At 43.1% G+C, this 23891-nt stretch overlaps 1 protein-coding gene across 1 annotated transcript in view; it reads left to right on the forward strand.

Annotated features, from left to right (window-relative positions):
• Positions 1-22388, forward strand: part of lysmd4 (LysM, putative peptidoglycan-binding, domain containing 4) — a 35957-nt gene extending 13569 nt beyond the window's left edge. The window contains exons 2-3 of the mRNA XM_068017783.1: positions 9574-9860; positions 18775-22388. Coding sequence (XP_067873884.1) covers positions 9585-9860; positions 18775-19347 — 849 coding nt within the window. The 5' untranslated portion in view covers positions 9574-9584 and the 3' untranslated portion in view covers positions 19348-22388. The remainder of the gene's footprint in view (positions 1-9573; positions 9861-18774) is intronic.
• Positions 22389-23891: the final 1503 nt, after the last annotated feature.

A 23891-nucleotide genomic window follows, 5' to 3' on the forward strand; every position in this document is an offset into this window, starting at 1 on the left:
GGGCCTGTTTCAGTGCTGTATCTCTAATCTAATCTAATATGATAAATTATCAAATCTATTGAAAAACAGGGCTACAGCATTAAGTGTATATTCCTGATAGGTAACTATTATGGTTTAAAGGTCATCTGTGCAGAGGCTTGGATACCATTGGAATTGGTGAACGAGGAGAGGAGGTAACTACAGCTTCACTATGAAAATCACTCTCCCAAAATATATCCATTCTTTTATTTTGCAAGTTTTTTTTTCTCCCTGCAGTTCCAACATTCCCTTGCTGTGGAAGATTACATGATTTATTCCTAGGACGGAGAGGCGTCTGAGAATGTGCTAGAGTGATTCACCTTTATTTGCATAAAGTTTGTTTGTCTCTTGTTTTCCCCTTCATTTCTCTTGTTTTTCCCCTCTCACAGGAGAAGAATCTGATCTCAGATTATCCCCTTTTTGGAAGACAAAACTAAGAATGAGACTGCACTATATGGGGAGTTTAGATATAACCTGCATTCGAACACTCTCTCGTTCTCTCTCTCTCTCTCTCTCTCTCTCTCTCTCTCTCTCTCTCTCACACAGAGTGGAATAGAGGACAAGCAGATCATGCCACCTTGGGAGACTGGCTCCTCAGTTGAATGTAAAAGTGAGCGAGAGTGGCATGGATGTCACTTTCAATATTGGAGGAAACACTCGACATGGCATAAACTATTGTCGATTCTAAAATTGGGACAAAATAGAGGCACTTGACCATGAATCATTTTGGTGGCATGCTCGCTATTTTGTCCTGACTTTAGTGCCAATCAATTTTTGATATCTTTGACCTGTTTTAATAGCCCCAGATTAACTGGTTTCCATTACAAAAGATTATTGTGGATAAGGAAATGGAAGGTGTGGATCATGAAATGAGCGTCATGTTGATTTTATGAGTGCCAGAATCTCATGCCACGTTTGTGTTATGTTGCTGACAGATGAGATAATGATCCTTGCATTTTGTGGGTGCGTTTGAACTGCAGCTACAGACCTGAAATTGGTAGCTGCTGTTAGGCTTTACACTATCTGTGTGGAACTTCAATTCTGTTTCCCAGGGAGTGATAGTCATGTGCGTGCAGACAGAGCTCCTGTTACAGCAGTTCAATTTTAAATGTTTAGGCAGTGAGACATCTGCATTCTTTAAACATTGCAGTTTATTGCAGGGAGTTTTAAAAAATGCCCAGCAGGTTCCGGGGACCCCCTCAACACATTTTGTACCTCATTTGACACAGCACTGGAAATATATTCCTTACTGTATCAGACCAAAGTGGTGTGAAACTATAGGTAAAAGGCAGAATACTGCAAATGCTGGAAATCTACAACAAAACCAGAAAATGGTGAAAATGTGCAGCCAGGCTGTTAGCATCTGTGGAGAGATGAACCAGTACCCAAAACATATTTTTGTCTGTGATTTCTCCACAGATGCTGACAGATCTGCTCTATATTTGGGCATTTTCTGTCAGTGTTAAACTGCCCCTTCCAAGGAATCTCTCACTGCTTTGAAGTCAGGCAAAGCACTGACTCCAGATTTGTAACTTAAGCATTGATGCAAAGCAACTTCCAGTAGAATTCATGTAAATGCTATTGGCATTCACTTTGGACATATTGCTGTAAATGTTTGCTCACAGATAGCTATTCAATACAGATTTGTGGTCAACTTTGTAAACAAAGCTTGTACAAGCATGCAGGTATATCGAGGAAAATGCTTGCAGTTACTTAAAGGTAAGTGTAAATGTTGCGAATCAAAGAAATGAGCCATATCTCTGACTTGCAGCTAAAACTGAACAGAGCCTCCTGCTAGGTTACAGAAAATGAATTTAACAGGTGTTAGGGAATATGGGATTACTGTAGGGTTAGTATAAATGGGTGGTTGTTGGTCGGCACAGACTCGGTGGGCCGAAGGGCCTGTTTCAGTGCTGTGTCTCTTTTTTAAAAAAAAAACTCCTGGAACTGGCAGCAAAGTCTGCATTAAAGTAAATGTTAAACGGAGACAATCTGTGATGGCAAAAACTCACCCAACATCTCTAGTGAAATCAGTCTGGATTTTCTATTAATGTCAATGGAATTCTTACAGAAACATTGGATCTTGCATAAAGCTGACATTAGCATTTGCTGTTATCTGCTAGTCATGGAATAAAATACCATTGGAAGTATACCACAGCAGGGAGGGAAAAATCGCTTGGGGGGAGATATGATACAAAAGCAAAATACTGCAGATGCTGAAAATCTGAAATAAAAGCAGAAAATGCTGGAAGTACTCAGATCAGGCAGTATCTGTAGAGAGAGAAACGATGGCCTTTCATCAGAAGTGGGAAAAGCTAGAAATGTAATAGGTTTTAAACAAGTGAAAGTGTGAGTGCGAAAAAGAATTAAAGGGAAAGCCTATGATAGGGTGGAAGACAGCAGAGATTAAATGACAAAAGGGTTGGTAGTGCAATGCCAAGAACTGGTAATGAGTCAAGTAAAGAAACAAAAGTTGTATCTAAAGGAAGTGCAAATGACAGAATGGTGAACAGCTGCCATCCAAAAGCAAAAACAAGAGAAAATGAGAGTAGAACTAAAACCTGCAAAGAAAAAGGGAACAAAATGGTGAAGGGAGATGCAATCTGAAATTGTTGAACTCTGTGTTGAGTTCAAAAAGCTGTAAAGTGCCTAAGCGAAAGATGAGGTGCTGTTCCTTGAGCTTACGTTGAGCTTCATTGTACTGCTGGAGGCTGAGGGCAGAGCAGTCACCATAAGAGCAAGGTGGAGAATTAAAATGACAGGCGACCCGAAACTCAGGATCACGCATGCAGACTGAATGGAGGTGTTCCACAAAGCAGTCTCCCAATCTGCATTTGGTCTCCCCAATGTAGAGCAGACTGCATTATGAGCAGTGAATACTAAGTTGAAAGAAGTATGGATCAATAGCTGTTTCACCTGGAAGGAGTGTTTGGGGATTTTGACATTGAGAACGGAAGAGGTAAAAGAGTAGGCAGTGCATCTCCTGCGCTTGCATGGAAAGGTGCCTTGGGAAGGGGCGTGGGCTGTGTTGGGGGTGATTGAGGAGTGGGACATGGTGTTGCGGAGGGAGCAGTTCCTTTGGAATGTTGAAAGGAGAGAGGAGGGGAAGATGTGCTTGGTGGTGCATTATGCTGGAGGTGGTGGAAATGGTGGAGAATCACCCATTGAATACTGAGACTGAAGGGGTAGATGGTGAGGACAAGGGGAATCCTAGAGAGGATAAGAGGCAAGAGGGAGGGGTCCAGGTGGAGGGAGAATACTGGAGATGGATGAAAGGGTCCCCTGTGTGGGGGAAGACTCCTGGCCAAAGAGGTAGGCACAGAGGTAAAGGTGACTGAAGAAGAGCTCAGTGTCTTGTTGAGCTCGAAATTCATTGAGTTGGGGGCATAAAGGGATGAAGCTGAAGCCTTTGCTAAGGACAGATCGTTCATGTTCAGGAAGGGGAAGGTCGGAGGGTATTGTGAATATATGTGAAGGGACAAGATTTGATGAAAGGATGGTGTCAGTGGGAAATGGCACCCATGAGTTGTTAAAGCTTGTGATCTTTCAACCCTGAAAGGAAGAAAAAAGTTTATTGTTAAAACAATCAAGAGATGAAAGATGAAGTGAAACTGCTGACCAGGAAAATTTTGAGATTGTGTGTTGGTGCTGCTCAGGAGACAGGTCGAGAGTGTGGATGTGGCAGCACCAGGCATTGAGCGTGGATCTCTGGATGCGTTGGGAATGCTGGTTTGAGGAACACTGAACACTAAGGATGTAAATGCGTTGGAGGCGGTTCAGAGGTGGTTTACTAGATTGGTACCTGGAATGAGCAGGTTGTCTTATGAGGAAAGGTTGGACAGACTGGGCTTGTTTTCACTGGAGTTTAGAAGAGTGAGGGGAGACTTGATTGAAGTACATAAGATCCTGAACGGTCTTGACAAGGTGGATGTGGAAAGGATGTTTCCTTCTGTGGGGGAGTCCAGAACTAGGGGGCACTGTTTTAAGTTCGCCCTTTTAGGACAGAGATGAGGAGAATTTTTTCTCTGAGGGTTGTGCGACTTTGGAATTCTCTGCGTCAGAAGGTGCTGGAGACAGGCTCATTGAATATTTTTAAGGTGGAGGTAGATTTTTGTTCGGCAAGGGAATCAAAGATTATCGGGGGTAGATGGGAGTGTGGAGTTTGAGTCAGAAACACATCTGCCATGATCTTATTGAATGGCGGAGCAGGCTCGAGGGGCCGAATGGTCTACTTCTGCTCCTAAATAGTACGGTTGTATGAATGTCTAGGAGATATCTGTAATTGTCAGCAGATCCAAAACATGAAGGGTGAAATTCCAGTTGGAAACCACGTGGAATAAGTTGGAGCTGGAGACAGTTGCTGAGGAAGGAGAAGTAGCTGTGAAAGCGAAGAAGTTCACTAATTTAAAATATTTTCAATCAATATCCAGGGTTTACAAGAAATGGCCCAGGTTTTTAAGTATTGGAACATTTCCACGCAGTGCGCTTTTTAAAAAAAACCTTGAAACAAAAGCTGACCTCTACTTTTCTCAACTCATTTAGAGTTTGATTTGTTTGATGGTAGGGAAGAGAAGATGACATCCCTCAGATATGTTTCCAAGAACATCACATACATTGGAATTCCGATGAAGGGTCAGTGACCCGAAACGTTAACTCTGCTTCTCTTTCCACAGATGCTGCCAGACCTGCTGAGTGGTTCCAGCATTTCTTGTTTTTATCACATACATTGAATTGCTCTGGAGTTAAGTGGCTGTTGGGCAGACAAATGAAGCAACCATTTTGTGCACAGCATCATCCCACAAACAGTAATGAGACAAGTGGCCTGGTAATCTGTTTTTGGTATGATGGTTGAGACAGGAATGTTGGCTAGGATATTGGGAGAACTTTCTGGTCTTTGCAATGTACCATGGGATATTTAACACACAACTTGAACCACCGGAACATACAAATGGGGCCTCAACAGTGCAGCATGGGAATGTCAGCCTGGGTTATGTACTCGCCATGTCTATGATTGAACCCACAACCTCATCTCTGGATGAGAATACTACCTATGTGACGTGTAAGCTTTTATTGTTACGGGAAGCCTTAGAGATTGATAAGAGTGTGGATGACATATGACTGTTCTTACCTGCTGTCACTGCGTAGTTGACTTTGTGCTACCAGAGCTCTTAACAATTACTTATCTGGGTGTGGTGGAGCTTATTCAAGAAGTTTGTTGTGTAATTTATTTAGGTGGAGATGTTTATGCCAACCAGTTGCTGGCAGGGGGCCAGAAATGAGGTTTAGATTTCAAATAATTTCTTTCTGCAGACAAAACTCCCCCTCCCCCCCCAGGTTTCTTTGAAAGATAATACATGCAAAACTTTGCATTAAATAACCTTGGTCATTAGTTTAAGGGATGGTCCTGAAGCAAACAGTGATTTTAACACAATTCGCTGTTGACTGCAATAGTAGAGATTTCTTTCCCCCCATTTCCCATTCAAGTCAGTGGAGCTGCTGCAGTTGTGACATCAACTGGTCAGAACCAAGGATGTTGCAATATTCCCTAAATAAAAATTGGAAATTAAAATAGGTAGCAAGTTTGGCTTCAGTCCACAAAATACAGTAATTTTAATAGTTTGCACCAAACTATTTTTAGTTTCCAGTTCCAGAACTTAACATGGAGGGTTAAAATATTTTCGAACATCCCAAGTTTTTTATTAACCACCAAAACGATCACCAGTCTTCTCCAACATGCTGAATGAGGCAATGTTGGAGGAATCTATACATAACTTGTGTGATGTTGAAGTGTTCATACATGAAAAAAATCTTCCTAATTGAGAATCTAATTTTAAATCCCTGAAGGCAAAATAGACCCTGGTGTTATGCTCTGATGTGTTGAAAGAAAGAAAATCTGACCTGTTTAGGAAATGTCAATTAACATCACCAAAATATTTACTTCAAAGTATTGCCTTGATCACGAGTTTTGACTTTTCATAATGTCTACACCAAAGAAAATTGAGCAATTATCTGACTTCATGTATGTCAATAGTTGAAGACTTCAGTATTGCCCATATATCCTATTCCATACCAAGTTCCTCCTGTCTGTCATTCCCGATTTCGTTGACCTACATTGACTATTTGTCTCCCAGTGCCTCAGATTTAAAATTCTTAACCTTGTGTTTAAATTCCTCCAAGACCTCACTCCTCCCTATCGATGTAACATCCTCTAGAGACCAACCCCCCATCCCTCCCTCACCCAGATATCTCCATTCTGCTAAATATGGCCTTGCATCCACCTATCATTAGCAGAGGCACCTATCATTAGCAGAGGCACCTACCACACTCCATCTCCCTCTTTCCCCTTTAAGACTCTTTAAAACCCACCTCTTTGATCAAGCTGTTGGACACCCCTCCTAATCTCTCTACCTTTGGCTTGGTGTTTTTCTCCAGGCCTGTGTGAAATGCCTTGTGACATTTTTCTTCGTTAAAGATGCTGTATAAATGCAAGTTGCTGTTATGAGTTAGTTATCTAAACTATCCCCATTTTGTAAAAGATTTTAGAGCTGCAATGAGAAACCTGTCTGGTGGGCTGCCCTATAAGGAAGTAGTCCATTCCCTAATACATTACATAAACTAATTAAAAACTTTACTCCATAAGCAGAAATATCAGTTATTGCTGTATATAACATCTATTTGTCAAATCCTAAATGCAGTTTTACTATTCTTTGTGCATTGTACTGCCCATTGCTGTGTGTGCAATGCTCTGTTTTAAAAGTAAGCATTCAGAATCTATGAATAGACAATAACACAATTTAAAGACTCCCTGGAGATGCGAGAACATTTTTTTTTAAGCTACACATTATTTGCTCGCCAGGGTTTTCTGATGGGCTGTGTAGATTTCTATATTTGCACTTTAGAAGAAACCAGTCAGTCATGGGTGTAATAATAATATTTTAAATAATATTTTCTCCATAGCTGGATGTTTAAATCAAGGAATACATGATTTAAAAGCTAATTCTGTAATAGCATGGTACCAACCAGTGCTTATCCCATCCTTTGAATGAGACATTAAACTGAGGACATCAGATCCAGTGGTTCAACTGGATGTTAAAGATCTCGTTAAAATATTTTAAAGTACCAGCTTTACTCCAAGAAATACTATCAAAAATAGAGGGGTGATTCATCTCATAGTTGTGTGAAAGCCACAATTTTCTACATAACTACAGTCAATGCCCTTGAAAATAATTTGTTACTCGTAAAACATTTCTGAGATGAAGTGTTGTATCTTTTATTTTAACATCATTATCTTTACACAAAATGAAGTCTTAATTTTTAAATCTGATCCCCCTGGAATTTATTGTAGCAGTTCCAGCTACTATTAAATTGATGCATGTATTTACAGATGTGGTTGCTCATTATTAGAAGGGACCAGGTACTGGTTGGAGCACAAGAGGATTACCTAAGGCAACTAGTAAACCTGAAAGTAAAGTGATGCTAAATAGTAACTATTCTGAACGCTTCAGTATTTGATGCAGGTTGTGTTAGTTCACGGTTAGAGAATGAAAGATGTTCATTAGAACATGTATACCAATGTATGCATGCCAGCTGGGGTGTTATTTGGAGCCTGAGTGAGAAGGTGCTCTAACACATGCACAGGGTTTGTGGAGTTAGTGGCAAATATTTTGTCAAAATCAGTACCTTATACTTTCTGTGATATTGAAACTGTAATCTACATTGTTGTGAAAATAAAGAATACAAGTAACACTTTACTATTGGTGATCATATGATATGACTTTGCTAAATTTGCACTACTAATTACTCTATTTAGGTTTAGACAAAGAACAGTACAGCACAGGAACAGGCCATTCGGCCCTCCAAGCCTGCGCCGATCTTAATGCCTGTCTAAACTAAAACCTTCTGCACTTCCGGGGACCGTATCCCTCTATTCCCATCCTATTCATGTATTTGCCAAGATGCCTCTTAAACGTCGCTATCGTACCTGCTTCCACCACCTCCCCCGGCAGCAAGTTCCAGGCACTCACCACCCTCTGTGTGAAGAATTTGCCTCGCATTTCCCCTCTAAACTTTGCCCCTCGCACCTTAAACCTATGTTCCCTGGTAACTGACTCTTCCACCCTGGGAAAAAGCTTCTGACTATCCACTCTGTCCATGCCACTCATAACTTTGTAAACCTCTATCATGTCGCCCCTCCACCTCCGTCGTTCCAGTGAAAACAATCGAGTTTATGCAACCTCTCCTCATAGCTAATGCCCTCCAGACCAGGCAACATCCTGGTAAACCTCTTCTGTACCCTCTCCAAAGCCTCCACGTCCTTCTGGTAGTGTGGCAACCAGAATTGCACGTAATATTCTAAGTGTGGCCTAACTAAGGTTCTGTGCAGCTGCAGCATGACTTGCCAATTTTGACTTGCCAACCTCAAGACATAAATTCTTCCTCTGATTAATACTGTATCAGGAAGTCCAACTACTCAGAGAATACCATACTGAATGGATTTGCTTTCAATTTGAACCCAAGGACAGGGGTCTCACTTTGATTTAATTCTCATTATTTATGTGACTTGGAGACTATTTACTTATTAGTCTTCCATTATTATATATAGTTCAGTTACATTATAAATTCAGGCATGTTTACATGTACTAATGTCCAGCAATATTGAGATTTCTTTCCTTGAGGATGCTTCACCACCTTCACCCATTCTCTTCAGCTTTTGTTCAGTTTCTTCTCTATTTTAGCTATCTTCAAAATCCTTTTGCTCAGTACTGTTCAGTCCATTATTTTCAAAAGTTAATTTCACACGGAGTGCAGACATCCATTTTCCTGCACTCCACTTCTCTCGAATGTCCGTAGTTATTTTTTAGTGGCTTGCCATATCGGCTCAGCCATTCCATGCATGCCATATACACATTTTCCTGTCAGCAGTATCCTTATTCGAGCCAGAATAACTACAATCCATATCTTTGTTTTGCAGGAACAAATATTTTAATTGGCATGGACTTTTAACCCTTTCCCATGTAGTTCAATTGCTGTGGAAAATGAATTGTAGTTAGCATGGTGCAATAAATCATAATAAACTGGTAAATTTCATATATGCAAGAGCTCCACTAGGAGACTGCTGGCCTGGCTGCAATTTGGTGAAGATGGTACAACTGAATCAGATTTGGTGACTGAAATAAATTTTAGTACGAAAAATATAGGACAACAAAGTTAGAACAGGGACAAAGGCGATTTTGAATGTCCCCAGGGTGACTGTACATTCACTAAGGTCTGCATTTGTTTTGCCTGCACTACAGTAAGTTGAATTAGAAAAAAACATTGCCAGTCCCTGATAACTGCTTGACTCTTGGATCCTGCTGTTTATATTAGTTTAAAAGATAAAGCCAGAGAATGTCTCTGCCTCTATTAAGTTCTATTATGTATACATTATTGTAGTCAAAAGTTCAATTGGGTGTGTTCACATAATTACACACAACTAAACTTCTTTGCACCTCAGGATTACAAGAAGATTTATTTTACTTGCTTGAATAAATGCAGATTTGATTCTCTCTGTTGTAGGTATCAATAGTATGATGAGGCTGAGGGATGGGCAGACAAGATCCTTCCAGGCACCTGTAGACATTCACGCTTCACAAGATGGTCAAATTTATCTATTTGGGAGTGATGCAGCAACATCGGATGAGTCATCAGATGAAGACAAGGATAGTATTGAACTGCGGCTCAGAGGTCGCGAGAGTCAGTGGCCCAGTGTTACTGAGGAGAAGTCCGCCAGTACAGTGCTTCTTGTTCGAGAGGTTGTCGACGGTGACAATCTCAATACTTTTGCTTTGCAGTATGGCTGTTCGGTAAGTAAATCAGCCGAGAATGTTAAATCTAGTTATGTGCAGCCATGTTAATCTTTAGATTCACAAAGAAAATGTTTTATTCCTGGGTCAAGCGACCTTTGCCATCTAATCCCAGGCTTTCACTCACTTAACTGGGCGGCACAGTGGCGCAGTGGTTAGCACCGCAGCCTCACAGCTCCAGGGACCCGGGTTCGATTCCGGGTACTGCCTGTGTGGAGTTTGCAAGTTCTCCCTGTGTCTGCGTGGGTTTTCTCCGGGTGCTCCGGTTTCCTCCCACAAGCCAAAAGACTTGCAGGTTGATAGGTAAATTGGCCATTATAAATTGTCACTAGTATAGGTAGGTGGTAGGGAAATATAGGGACAGGTGGGGATGTTTGGTAGGAATAGGGGATTAGTGTAGGATTAGTATAATTGGGTGGTTGATGTTCGGCACAGACTCGGTGGGCCGAAGGGCCTGTTTCAGTGCTGTATCTCTAATCTAATCTAACTGTGTAGGTTGCAATTCCTCCCATCTTTGGTGCGGTCTGTCCCTTTAAACTCTTTTGTTGCAACACCGCTGGAGTTTCCTTGGGGTAACTGGTGGGCTCCCTCCTGGCAGCAGGAATCACCCAAGAGACCACAGTGCATGATTAATAAACCCTGACCCAGAAAAGTGGGTCAGGGTACTGGGGGGGGGGGGGTCTCATATGGGCAAACAGAAGTCCTGTGCACCACTTTGAGGAAAATCCAGCCCAAATATCTCTTTCCTATAGCTTTTAGCAGTTTACTTTAAACTCAGATGACATCTACATAATAAGTCTCCCCTGAAAGTGTTCTTTTACTGCATTGCAGCAGTGACTACAAAATACTTAATTCGTTGTAAAGCTCTTTGGACGTCCTGAGATCATGAAAGGCATAATATAAATGCAAACCATTTCCTCCTATTAATATTTAAACCTTTTTTGTATAACCTCTTGCAGAAACAGATCGTCCTATATGTGCTGCCTTCAGAGCAGAAGGGAGGGGTTTCTGCTGTGAGCTTCACCACTTCTGCTAATGGTGCAAGAAGTGTGCTGATATACTTGTAGAGTAATCAGGAAGCTGTGTCAGGATTTCTTTTATTGCTGTGGAGGTGACATACTGTATTTTAGACATTTGCACCTGGTTTGCTGGCTGGTAGTTCAGATGGTAATTACAGAGAGTTAAACAGTGATTTACTGAAAATGTTATTTTGTGGTAGACTAACAATTAGCTCAGTAAAAGTGAATCTGCAGCTTTTATATATAATACGAGCCTCTAAAGGAACTGCCTTTTAGATTCTGCAATATTGTCTTAACTCAGAGATTTGAAAATGATGGTGTCTCTGTAGTGTTTACTGAAAACCTAGATATTGGGTCTTGTATCTTGGTAGATTCTGCCAAAATGAGACTTGGATCCTGAGACTCATCTGACCTCATCTGAGGTCATCGCATCTCACCGGACAGCTACCGCCTGCCTCAAACTGGGCAGCCCCCGGTCAGAAAGGTTCCGTCCCGCACAGTCCACCTGCTTCAATGGGTGCTTGGAGCTCAGGGTCATTGCCTGACAAGTGGATTGTAACACCGCGCCAAACGGCATGACAAAAAAAGGAAAGAAGGTACCAGCCCTTCGTTTTGCAAGCTGGAACGTTAGAACTGTGAGTCCTGGCCTGTCGGAAGACCTTACGCAAATCGACGACTCCGGAAGACTGCCATCATTAACAATGAGCTCAGTAGACTCAATGTGGACATTGCAGCACTTCAGGAGACACACCTCCCTGTGAGCGGATCTCTGAGAGCAAGACTGCACCTTCTACTGGCAGGGTAGGGATCCTGAAGAACCAAGACAGCATGGAGTGGGCTTTGCAATCAGCAGCTCTTTGCTCAGCATGATAGAGCCACCTTCAAATGGCTCGGAACGTATACTGTCCATCCGACTGCTCACCGCCTCTGGTCCAGTACACCTACTCAGCATCTATGCTCCAACATTCAGCTTCCCGCCTGAAGTTAAAGACCAATTCTACGAGGAACTCCATAATATCATTAGCAGCATTCCTAATACCGAACATTCGTTCCTGCTGGGGGACTTTAACACCAGGGTGGGGGCCGACCATGTCTCATGGCCCTCCTGCCTTGGGCGCTATGGCATTGGAAGGATGAATGAGAATGGACAGAGACTGCTGGAGTTGTGTACCTGTCACAACCTCTGCATCACCAACTCGTTCTTTCATACTCAACCCTGTCACCAGGTTTCATGGAGACACCCAAGATCACGTTGTTGGCACCACAAGGCGAGGCTCTATAAACAGTGTCCAAATCTCTCTCAGCTTCCACAGTGCGGACTGCGACACCGACCATTCCCTGGTGTGCAGCAAAGTTAGACTCAAACCAAAGAAGCTGCATCACTCCAAGCAGAAGGGCCGCCCGCGCATCAACGCTAACAGAATTTCTTATCCACAGCTGTTACATAAGTTTCTAAATTCACTTGAAAAAGCCCTTCAAAACACTCCTGCAGGGGATGCAGAGATGAAGTGGGCCCACATCAGAGACGTCATCTATGACTCAGCAATGACCACCTATGGCAAACGTGAGAAGCAGAATGCAGACTGGTTTCAATCTCACTTTGAAGAGCTGGAACCTGTCATAGCTGCTAAGCGCATTGCACTGTTGAACTACAAGAAAGCCCCCAGCGAGTTAACATCCGTAGCACTTAAAACAGCCAGAAGCGCTGCACAAAGAACAGCCAGGCTATGCAAATGACTACTGGCAACACCTATGCAGTCGTATTCAGCTGGCCTCCGACACCGGAAACATCAGAGGAATGTATGATGGCATTAGAGCTTTTGGGCCAACCATCAAGAAGATTGCCCCCCTCAAGTCTAAATTAGGGGACACGATCACCAATCAACGCAAGCAAATGGACCGCTGGGTGGAGAACTACCTAGAACTGTACTCCAGGGAAAGTGTTGTCACTGATACCGCCCTCAATGCAGCCCAATCTCTGCCAGCCATGGATGAGCTGGACGAACAGCCAACAAAATTGGAACTCCGTGATGCCATTGATTCTCTAGCCAGTGGAAAAGCCCCTGGCATTACCCCTGAAATAATCGAGAGTGCCAAGCCTGCTATACTCTCAGCACTCCATGAACTCCTTTGCCTGTGCTGGGATGAGGGAGCAGTACCACAGGACATGCGCGATGCCAATATCATCACCCTCTATAAGAGCAAGGGTGACTGCAACAACTACCGTGGAATCTCCCTGCTCAGCATAGTGGGGAATGTCTTAGCCCGAGTCGTTTTAAACAGACTCCAGAAGCTGGCTGAGCGTGTCTACCCGAAGGCACAGTACGGCTTTCGAGCAGAGATCTACTGTTGACATGCTGTTCTCCCTTCGCCAGCTACAGGAGAAATGCCGTGAACAACAGATGCCCCTCTACGTTGCTTTCATAGATCTCACCAAAGCCTTTGACCTCGTCAGCAGACGTGGTCTCTTCAGACTACTAGCAAAGATCGGAGTTCCGCCAAAGCTAATAAGTATCATCACCTCATTCCTTGACAATATGAAAGGCACAATTCAGCATAGATGACACTTATCAGACCCCTTTCCTATCCTGAGTGGTGTGAAACAGGGCTGTGTTCTCGCACCTACACTGTTTGGGATCATCATCTCACTGCTGCTCTCACATGCGTTCAAGTCTTCAGAAGAAGGAATTTTCCTCCACACAAGATCAGATGGCAGGTTGTTCAACCTTGCCCGTCTTGGAGCAAAGACCAAAGTACGTAAAGTCCTCATCAGGGAACTGCTCTTTGCTGACGATGCTGCATTAACATCCCACACAGAAGAGTGTCTGCAGAGACTCATCGACAGGGTTGCAGCTGCCTGCCTGCAACGAATTTGGCCTAACCATCAGCCTCAAGAAAACGAACATCATGGGACAGGACGTCAGAAATGCTCCATCCATCAATATCGGCGACCATGCTCTGGAAGTGGTTCAAGAGTTCACCTACCTAGGCTCAACTATCACCAGTAACCTGTCTCTCGATGCAGAAATCAACAAGCGCATGTGAACGGCATCCGCTGCTATGTCCAGACTGGTCAAGAGGGTGTGGGAAAATGGCGCACTGACATGGAACACAAAAGTCTGAGTGTTTCCAGCCTGTGTCCTCAGTACCTTGCTCTATGGCAGCGAGGCCTGGACAATGTATGTCAGCCAAGAGCGATGTCTCAATTCATTCCATCTTCGCTGCCTCCAGAGAATCCTTGGCATCAGGTGGCAGGACCGTATCTCCAACACAGAAGTCCTCGAGGTGGCCATCATCCCCAGCATATACACCCTACTGAGCCAGTGGTGTTTGAGATGGCTCGGCCATGTGAGCCACATGGAAGATGGCAGGATCCCCAAGGACGCATTATTGCAGCAAGCTCGTCACTGGTATCAGACCCACCGGCCGTCCATGTCTCTTTAAAGACGTCTGCAAACGCGACATGAAGTCCTGTGACATTAACCACAAGTCGTGGGGATCAGTTGCCAGTGATCGCCAGAGCTGGCTGACGGCCATAAAGGCGGGGCTAAGGTGTGGCGAGTCGAAGAGACTTAGTAGTTGGCAGGAAAAGACAGAAGCGCAGGGGGAGAGCCAACTATGTAACGTCCCCGACAACCAATATTATCTGCAGCGCCTGTGGAAGAGCCTGTCAGTCTAGAATTGGCCTTTATAGCCACTTCAGGCACTGCTCCACAAACCACTGACCACCTCTAGTCGCTTACCCATTGTGCCTCGAGACAAGGAGGCCAAAGAAGAGGAGACGATTCTGCTAAAATGAGACTAGGGTCCTGAAACTCTTAATTTTAAGCCTCGGTGTGGATTTTGTGTACAGATAGGATCTAGACCCCAATGTTCCTTTTAAAATGTAGTTGTGTGTGGCTAGTTTTTTCAGTGTGTGATCCCTGCTGCACATACGCAGTATTTGTCCTGAAAAAAGGCCTGTGTGGTGCCTTCCAGGTTTGCAGGAACCTTGCTAGACATCCTTCAAGATTTGCGTACTTTTTATACAGACTCCATCATTAACATATGGGTTCATTACAAACAGATCAAGAGTAATGTATTTTAAGTTTGCTGACAATACAAAGCTCGATGGGAATGTTAGCAGTGAGGAGGATACAAAGAGGCTGCAAAGATATATAGACATGTTAAGTGATTGACCAACAAGATGGCAGATGGAGTATAATGTGGGGACGTGTGTGGTTATTCACTTTAGTAAGAATAGAAAAGCAGAATATTTTTTAAAAGGCATGAAACTTGTAAATGTTGTTCAGAGGGACGTGGTGTACTAGTATAAGGAACACAGAGGGCTGAATTTAACGGGGACGCATGGAACGTGTTTGTAAGTGGGGTGGTGGTTGTCTGTAAAAATCTGAACAGAACATGTTGAACCGGAAGTGCGATGAATTTGCATCGTTTCCAAATTTTACTGACGGCAGCTGACATGGAAGACGGAATTAGAACATCGATATGGCGGGAGAATAATTAAGGTATTGAAAAGGCCAATTAACTGGAATTTTACAGCACTTTTCTGATGGCACATGGGAACCACGAGGCTTGAGATCCTAGCCTGGTTAAAGGAGCCAGCAAGGAAATGGGAGCTCCATGCTGGCTATCTCAGCCAGCTATGAAGAGAGCCATGCTGTGCCAGGGAGGATGGTGCACAGAGGGCATGTTAGACGATGGCAGAAGAAGGGGGGGAGGTGCCAGCACTGCGGGGGCATGCTGCCACAGTTCCTTTTGGTCAGTTGGACTTGCTTCAAAGGGATGATTTAGGGAAAGGGGGGAGCTATCTGGATAGAAAGTATTGGACTAGGAGAGAGACCTCCTGCCATGGGCCTCATCCACCCAGGCTTCGGAGCCCCCATGGAGGAGGAGGAGCAGCAGCAGCTGAGAGGGAGGGAGGTCCAGGCACTGGCAGGGGCACATCAGTAACCTCAGGACAAGCAAGAGGGCCAGCTTTGGGGTGGGCATGCCCAGAAGGGCACACAACAATCTTCTGCGCACCGAAGAGCCTATCCCCGGGAGAGAGTACCGTCTGAGGCTGAACTATCTCCAGATGTCTGAGCGACGGTGTCAGTGAAGACTCTGTCTCTCCAAGGAGGCCATCGCCAATCTCTGCGCCATGCTGCAGGATGAGCCGAAATCCATGGGGTTTGGTGTCCACCCAATGCCAGTGGCGTTGAAGATCACCTTGACCCTCAACGTTTATGCCTCCGGCTCTTTCCATAGATCCACTAGAGACATGTGGTATCTCCCAGTCTACAGCCCATTGGTGCATCAAGGAGGTGACCAATGCCATGATCAAGAGGGTTGGTGACTATGTACAAAAAGCCCAGATTCAGAGACTGGAGACAGAGCGAGAAAGGAGTACGGCGGGAGCGGAGGTTTAAAAAGCGCGTCAAAAGCCCAGAGTCAGAGACCGGATACAGAGCGAGCGAGAGGAGCACAGGGGGAGCAGCAGGAGCGGAGCAGGGAAAAATCGAAAAGTGACATCAGATTCACAATCAACAGAGAGAGTAGGGAAACCGAGAGCTGCCGGGATGAGTATACGGGTAACCTTTTAATTTAAATCAAACATAGCATCAAACATCACAGGCAAGCAGGTAGGTGATTGGTTTGGGAATCCATTCTAATCCTAACTTTTAAAATAGTAAAGAAACTAGTGGTAAGCTTAATAAAATAAGTAATTGAATAAAATAATTAAGTACTTATTAAAAACACATTCAGGATGGCAGGACTGGTGATGTGTCACGACTGCAACATGTGGAAGCTCCTGGATGCCAGTGTGATCCAGGGAAAACACGGCTGCAGTAAGTGTTTGCTGCTCAAAGAGCTTTGGCTCAAAATCATTGAACTGGAGTCCAAGCTGCAGACACTGTGACACATCAGGGAGGGGGAAAGTTACCTGGACATTTTGTACCAGGAGGCGTTCACATCCCTTAGGATTTGGTCAGTGGTCAGGGACAGGAGATTGTGGCTGCAGCTGAGGCAGGTAAGGGGACCCAGAGGGCAAGATTGCAGGAGCCTCCGCTTTTGCGATTGTCCAACAGGTTTGAGGTTCTTTCAGCTTGTTTGGATGAGAGTGGGGGCTACAGGATGGATGCGCAACCTGACCATGGCACCATGGTACAGGAAGCCATTCAAGTGGAGGGAGAAAAAAGGAATGTAGTGGTCGTAGAAAACAGTATAGTTAAGGGGATTGACGCTGTTCTCTGCAGCAAAGAGCGAGAGTCCAGGCGTCTGTGTTGCCTGCCCGGTGACAGGGTTCAGGACATCTGCTCAGGGCTGGAGAGGAACTTACAATGGGAGGGAGAGGATCCAGTTGTCGTGGTCCATGTAGGTACCAACGACATAGGCAAGACAAGGAAAGAGGTTCTGCATAGTCAGTATGAGGAACTAGGTGCCAAATTAAGAAGCAGAACCTCAAAGGTAATAATCTCTGGATTATTACCTGAGCCATGTGTAAATTGGCATAGGGCAAATAAGATTAGAGAAATTAATGCGTGGCTCAAAGACTGGTGTAGTAGAAGTGGATTCCGGTTCGTGGGCCACTGGCACCAGTACTGGGGAAAGTAGTGGCTGTACTGTTGGGACAGTCTACACCTGAACTGTGCTGGGGCTGGTGTTCTAGCAGGCTGCATAACTAGGGAAGTAGAGAGGGTTTTAAACTAAATAGTGGGGCAAGGGATTAAATTTGGGAAGATATGATAAATCAAGGTATAGAGACAAGGCAAGAGAGAAAGGTAGGATATACTTGCCTTGAAGGCAGTACAGTGAAAGTTCACTAGATTGGTTCCTGGGTGGGAGGGTTTCCCTTTGATAGGCTGAGTGAATTGGGCCTATACTCTCTGAAGTTTAGAAAAATGAGAAGTGATCTCTTTGAAGCATGCAAGATTCTGAAGGGGCTTGACAGGGTAAACACTGAGGTCATTTCCCCTGGCTGGGGAATTTAGAGCATGGTGACACAGGTCAAGAAACTGGGACGATGCTTTAGACTGAGATGAGAAATTTCTTCACTCAAAGGGTTGTGAATCTTTGGAATTGTCTACCCCAGAGGGTTGTGAATGCTGCATTGTTGAATACATTTGAGGCTGAGATAGACAGATTTTGATCTCAAGGAATCGAGGGATCTGGGGAGTGGGCGGAAAAGTGGAGTTGAGGTAGAAGATCAGCCATAATCGTATTGAATGGAGCAGGCCTGAGGGGCCGTATGGTCTACTGCTCCTATTCTGTTCATCTCTGGCTGTCAACCATGAAGACTGGTGAAAGATTTAGTTTTGGAACATCCTTGGTAGGTATTGTAAGCAGAGTTTCACACTGTTCTTTATTGACTAGCACAATGTTTGGTGAAACCCTCTTCTCTGCATTTGTCAGCTTGAGAGTTGAATTTTCTGCTGCTTTCCTGGCCAGCTTCCCATCCTCCACTGTCTGGAAACCAGCTTATCCATAACTTTGCCTCTTCATATTCTATCCTACATCAAGTCCCATTCACTCATCACTGTGTTGTTGCTGGTCTACCTGGGTTTTGAGTTCATCAATGTCTAAATAAAAATACACATCCTCATACTTAAATCCGTTCGTTCTAATAACACACGGAGATCGTGCCTGTGCTGGCTGGCTCTCATTCTAGTTATCTTTATTTTTCCACTTTTACATAAAAAATAAGTTTCAAAGCAAAAATGAAATTCTGCCATTTAAAGACTTACTCATAAGCAATTAGGACTTTTTTAAAACTTCTAACTAAAGCCTCTAAGCTGGGAAAAGAAATGTTCTAAATACTTTCAATCAATTGCTAACGATGCACTGAGAAATTGTAACAAGGTTTCCAAAAATACTTCAATGAATTAAAATTAACTTTTGTTTGCTTGCATTAGGTTTCCGACCTCAAGCGGGTGAACCATCTCATCGGAGAGCAAGACTTCTTTGCCTTAAAAACGATAAAAATTCCTGTGAAAAAGCACAGTTTATTGACAGAAGCACATGAAGAGGCAAAACTGCGACGGGCTAATTCTGCAAGTAACAGAACCTCTACGTATGGAGAGGCTTGTGCTGCAGCAGACCAAGGAACAGAGGAGAATAAATTGAGCGAATATTTTGAGGAAATTGACAAGGATATTGAGAAAATCATCCAGTCTACAGATCAATGTAAAGATCACTTGGAAGAAGTGGTTTATTGTCAAACACCCAATGGATTTAATTCAGACGCGTTGTCTCCAAAGGATGCTCATCATGGAGCCGACTGGGGTATTCGATGGTGGAATGCTGTGGTAGTCATGCTTTTAGTGGGTATTATTGTCCCAATATTTTACGTAGTGTACTTCAAAATTCAAGAGACTGAGAATGCTATGGACCCAACAGCTCTGCTGATGACTGACACTGCAATAAGGCCAAATGGCACTATCTCAACTACAGTGCAATCACGTATTGCAGCACTTTCAAATGGGTGAATGGGATGGAGTGAAAAATTATACGTTTGTTTTTTTTTTCATTGTTGGTAACAGTGCACTGTAACTGGCTGGAACGTTTGAAGCCATTGGTTTTGGATCAGTACAGATAGCTTGCCTGTACCAGTGCAGCAACGTGTATTCCATTGTTAGACCTTTACTGTGATACTGGCATTGTTTGTACAGGTCCGGCGTAAGTCCTAAATTGAAGTTTCAATTCCCGTATCGTTACCTGGTTTATAGCAGCTTTTCGCAGTACCCCTACAGGGCATTTGTCTACTCGTGGTAATTTAAGAAAAATGTACTGGAATGATCCTACTGGTAGAGTTTGCGACCAGTTTGGCAGTAGCCAAAAGTTATTTCTTATTTGTTTCCCTGAAGTGATGATGGCTGCTGATGAGTCCAACTGTTGTAAACCAAGAACTAATCGAACAAAGTGCAATTGGAAATGACAACTGTGCCTGTGCTAATACTCTTGAGAATTATTATAAAAGTATTTAATAGATGAATACAGAATTAAACTAATGTCACATATTTTAGACATTGCATCCCAGTGCCAAATAATAGTAGTCCTCTAGTTTTGTACCTACAATTTTCAACTTTCAAATCTTGAAATATTTTTAGTGACATGAGCTGGATTACAATGGCTCCAGATTAAGAGCTGCATTGTATTTGGAAGTTGATGCTAGCTGACTAGCATGCAACTATTCCATTTTCATGAACCAGCATTCTAGTCACTTGCAGAAATGTTGCTTGCAACGTTCATGATTTAATTTTCAGTTATCATGTTGAACCTTTATTTTGTCGTACTGGCTTTTGATTCAAGTTTGCTTTGAGTGGAGAGATGATGCTTGTTTTCTGTTTTCCATGAATGAAATTTAAATTCAGACCTTGTGGTTCTTAGAAGTGCTATTGAAGCGATCTGCTGTTGTGAAAGAAATAAACTAATCTAAGTATTCCAAAAAAAAAAGTTACAAGCTCCATGTAAGAAGTTTAAGAAGAATCAGAGAATTAAAAAAAGAAAATCAGCATTCAGGAAAATTCTGCTTTCTGACAAATAATTTTGTAACCCTGCATCCCACTTCTTTTGAATGCTTCATAATTGGATGAATAATTTTCCTTCTCCTACACCTGCATATTATACATTTACAAATGTTGCTTTTGTATTAAACCTATCTGATTCAGACAGTATTTCCATCTGTTGAGTTATTGAGGCTGCCAAAGGCAGCATATTACGTTCTTTAAAGTTTTGCCAATTTAAACCTTTTGCTGCTATCTTCTCATACAGAAACTTTCAGAATGGTAGAGTTTTTCCTGGATGTTGTTTTGTGTCTATTAAACCACTAGGAACATATTTATTTTGTGCCAAGCTTCTGATTTACCTGTATCCATTTTGTTCACAGAATTGTGAAATGTTAATTAAACAAAGAAATGACAGTAGTCCAAATGAATGCTAACGTCGTTTAGCATGCAATGGTTTCAGATCTATGTACGGATCTGTAACCGTAAATGAGTGGTGCAACAAAAAATGCAAATTTTTTAACATTTATTTTAGCTATTCATGCGGAGGGGAGATGCATCCCCAGTGACTATTGTTCAGATGGCTTCTGAGAGATTGGCAATTAAATGGCATTTGCACTAACCATAATTGTTCTTAAACAATTCTTTGGAACAAGATATTTTGCCAAAGGACCCATTCAGAAAGTGAAACAGGGAGAGGCTGTGTAACAGTAAATCAATTAACCTCATGTCAGTCGTAGGAAAACCGCCAGTGACCATAATGGAAGTTATGAACTAATCTGAAACAACATAGATGTAAATGGAGCATCATGTCGGATTAATTTAATCAAATCCTTCCAGGAAATTACCAAGCATGTAGACAAAGAGACTGCAGTAGGGGTTGTACATTTTAACTTCAAGAAATTTTTAATGAAGTGCCACATTACACCCTACTTACAAAGTTTAAGATCTGTGATAGGGTAAAGTTGCAGTGTAGATAGAGATGGCTGAAAGTTAGAAAGCAGAGAGTAGGAGTAAATAGATCTTTCTCAGGTTGGCAGCATGCCACAGAGATTTGTGTTGGAAACTCCTCATGTACATAAAAGATTTGACCAAGAGTACATCAAAATTTGCCAGTAATTCGGAATTAGGAGCTTGAAAAGCTCCGAAAAAAAAGACTGCAGAGAGCTGCAAGAGGGCATAAAGAAAGGCTAGCAATTCTATGGCTGGCACTTTTCACAACCTCAAGATATCCCAGAGCACTTTGCAGCTATTGCTTCAGAAATGTAGTTCCTGTTGTAATGTAGGGTACAGATTAGGGGAGCATTTGGCAAATTAAGTTCATGGTGTATAAATATGGAGTTGCACGTGTTGGGGAAAAAGAACAAAAATGGAAATATACATTCAGTGGTGCACTGCTCAGTTGATTGGAGGAACTGGAGTGCAGGTTAATCTTCAAATGCGGATTGCTGTACACTTAGAAACTCTAAAAAAAAAAGGCATTAAAATGAATGAGAGATTCTGGGTTTTAATAAACCATTGCATTGAATGCAAATCCAAGAATATAGTGATGAATCTGTACAAACGTTGGAGTGTGTCATTTGGGGCACCCCATTATAGTGGACATAAATTAGGGATTAGTTTAGAAATAGAAGGGAGATTACAAGAAGTTTTTTTTCAGGCAATAGATGATTAGACTGGAATGCAATGCCAGTTAAAGTTAAACCAACTGTGACATTTAAAAGGGAGGCACTTGAAGGAAAATATTAAAGAGTACCGAAAAGGGACATGAGATCAGGGTACATAGCTTTGGCATGGAACTGGCATAGGCATGATGGGCTGAATGGCCTCATGTTGAAACTTAGGTGAGTTTACATAATTCATTCAATTTTAGCTGGGAGAAAATAGGCTAGAATTATCAAGGAAGAGGTTGTCAAAAACTAACATTTACTGTTGGCATTACATTGTTAAATCAGTTCGTAGCCTGATCTTGCTGATAAAGTGTACCTTTTATTAAAAAAATAAAATTTTAACATGTCTTATGTACTGACCATTTTATTTGTCAATATTTTTCTTGCTTGTTTCAGAAATGGTTAGTGATTGGGACCACCTGTTTCCATCGACCTAACCACACCCCACTTCCCCCACCTTGCCAGGGGCACCGAAACAAATTATGAATCTCTCTCATCCATTCGTCATAGTTCAGTTTAATATGAAAACAAGTATTTATATGATGCATTGATGCAAAATGTCTTAAAATGTTTTACACCATGAATTAATTTTTAAAAATGCATTAACTCGTTTCTGTCCAAAGGATAGTCAACTCATACTGTATTTGATTTTTAAAAGTTTCACACTGACGGTGCATTTACCACTTAAGCCGTGGCAGGAACTGTACCAAAGGCATCTTTATACTGGTGGAAAGAGAAATTCAGGTCTAGGCTTTGACAGTACATCTGCCTCTCCCCAGTTAGAATAGGGTTGTTGGCTGTAGCTACAAATCACCGGAAGTGCAGCTCAACTGCTTTTCTAGTGTGGAGTAGGGACCCTGGATTTTAAGTTTCTTATTTGACCTTCTCTGCTCTGCACACTTAGGGCTGAATTTTATGGTTCCCCTGGAGACAAGCTAGGGGGTGGGGGGCAGGTACCTATAGAATTGTGGTGGTGGTCGAAGGGTCTGTTACCTTCCCATCACACTGCAATTTTGTCAGGCCGGGTTAGGCAGAAGAGGCCTTTCCATCCAGATGCCCATAAGAGGTCAATTAACAGCCATTTAAGGAATTCTTTTCCCTACCCTTTGCATTAGGTCAGTGGCGGGGCAGGGGGCCTCTGCCACCTGGGGAGGTTGCCCAGTAAAACAAGGCAAACTCGCTGCTGGTTTGTGGGGAGGGGGGCGGTGGGTGGTGGTGCCTCGTCTGTTGCCAATCTGGTCCATGGAAGACAAGCAAACAACCCACCTCCCTGGACCCTCCTCTCTTATACTGAATGCCCACCCTCCTCCTCCCCCCTCCCCTAACAATCACTGGGACCTGCCAAACTGGCCCTGGTGACCCCACCTCACTTACTTCAGGTGTGGGGCTCCAGTGCTGGGCCTGGGTCCAAGACCTGGTGCAGTACTGGCAGTGGCCACTGCTCCCAATGGTGCTGCTGATATTACTGAGCTGCCAGCCCTCTGATTGGCTAGCAGCTCTTAACATAAGAACTAGGAGCAGGAGTAGGCAATTCAGCCCCTCGAGCCTGCTCTGCCATTCAGTACGATCATGGCTGATCTCATCTCGTCCTCAACTCTACTTTCCTGCCTGTTCTCCATAAACCTTCAACCCTTTACTAATTAGAAATCTGTCTATCTCCTCAAATTTACTCAGTGACCCGGCATCCACTGCACTCGGGTAGTGAATTCCAGAGACTCATGACCTTTGAGAGAAAAATGTTTTCCTCATCTGTGTTTTAAATCTGCTGCCCCTTATCCTAAAATTATGACCTCTCATTCTAGATTGCCCCACCAGAGGAAACAACCTCTCTACATCTACTTTGTCAATCCCCTTAAT

The sequence above is a fragment of the Heterodontus francisci genome, chromosome 38 (assembly GCF_036365525.1).
Source record: "Heterodontus francisci isolate sHetFra1 chromosome 38, sHetFra1.hap1, whole genome shotgun sequence".
NCBI lineage: Eukaryota > Metazoa > Chordata > Chondrichthyes > Heterodontiformes > Heterodontidae > Heterodontus > Heterodontus francisci.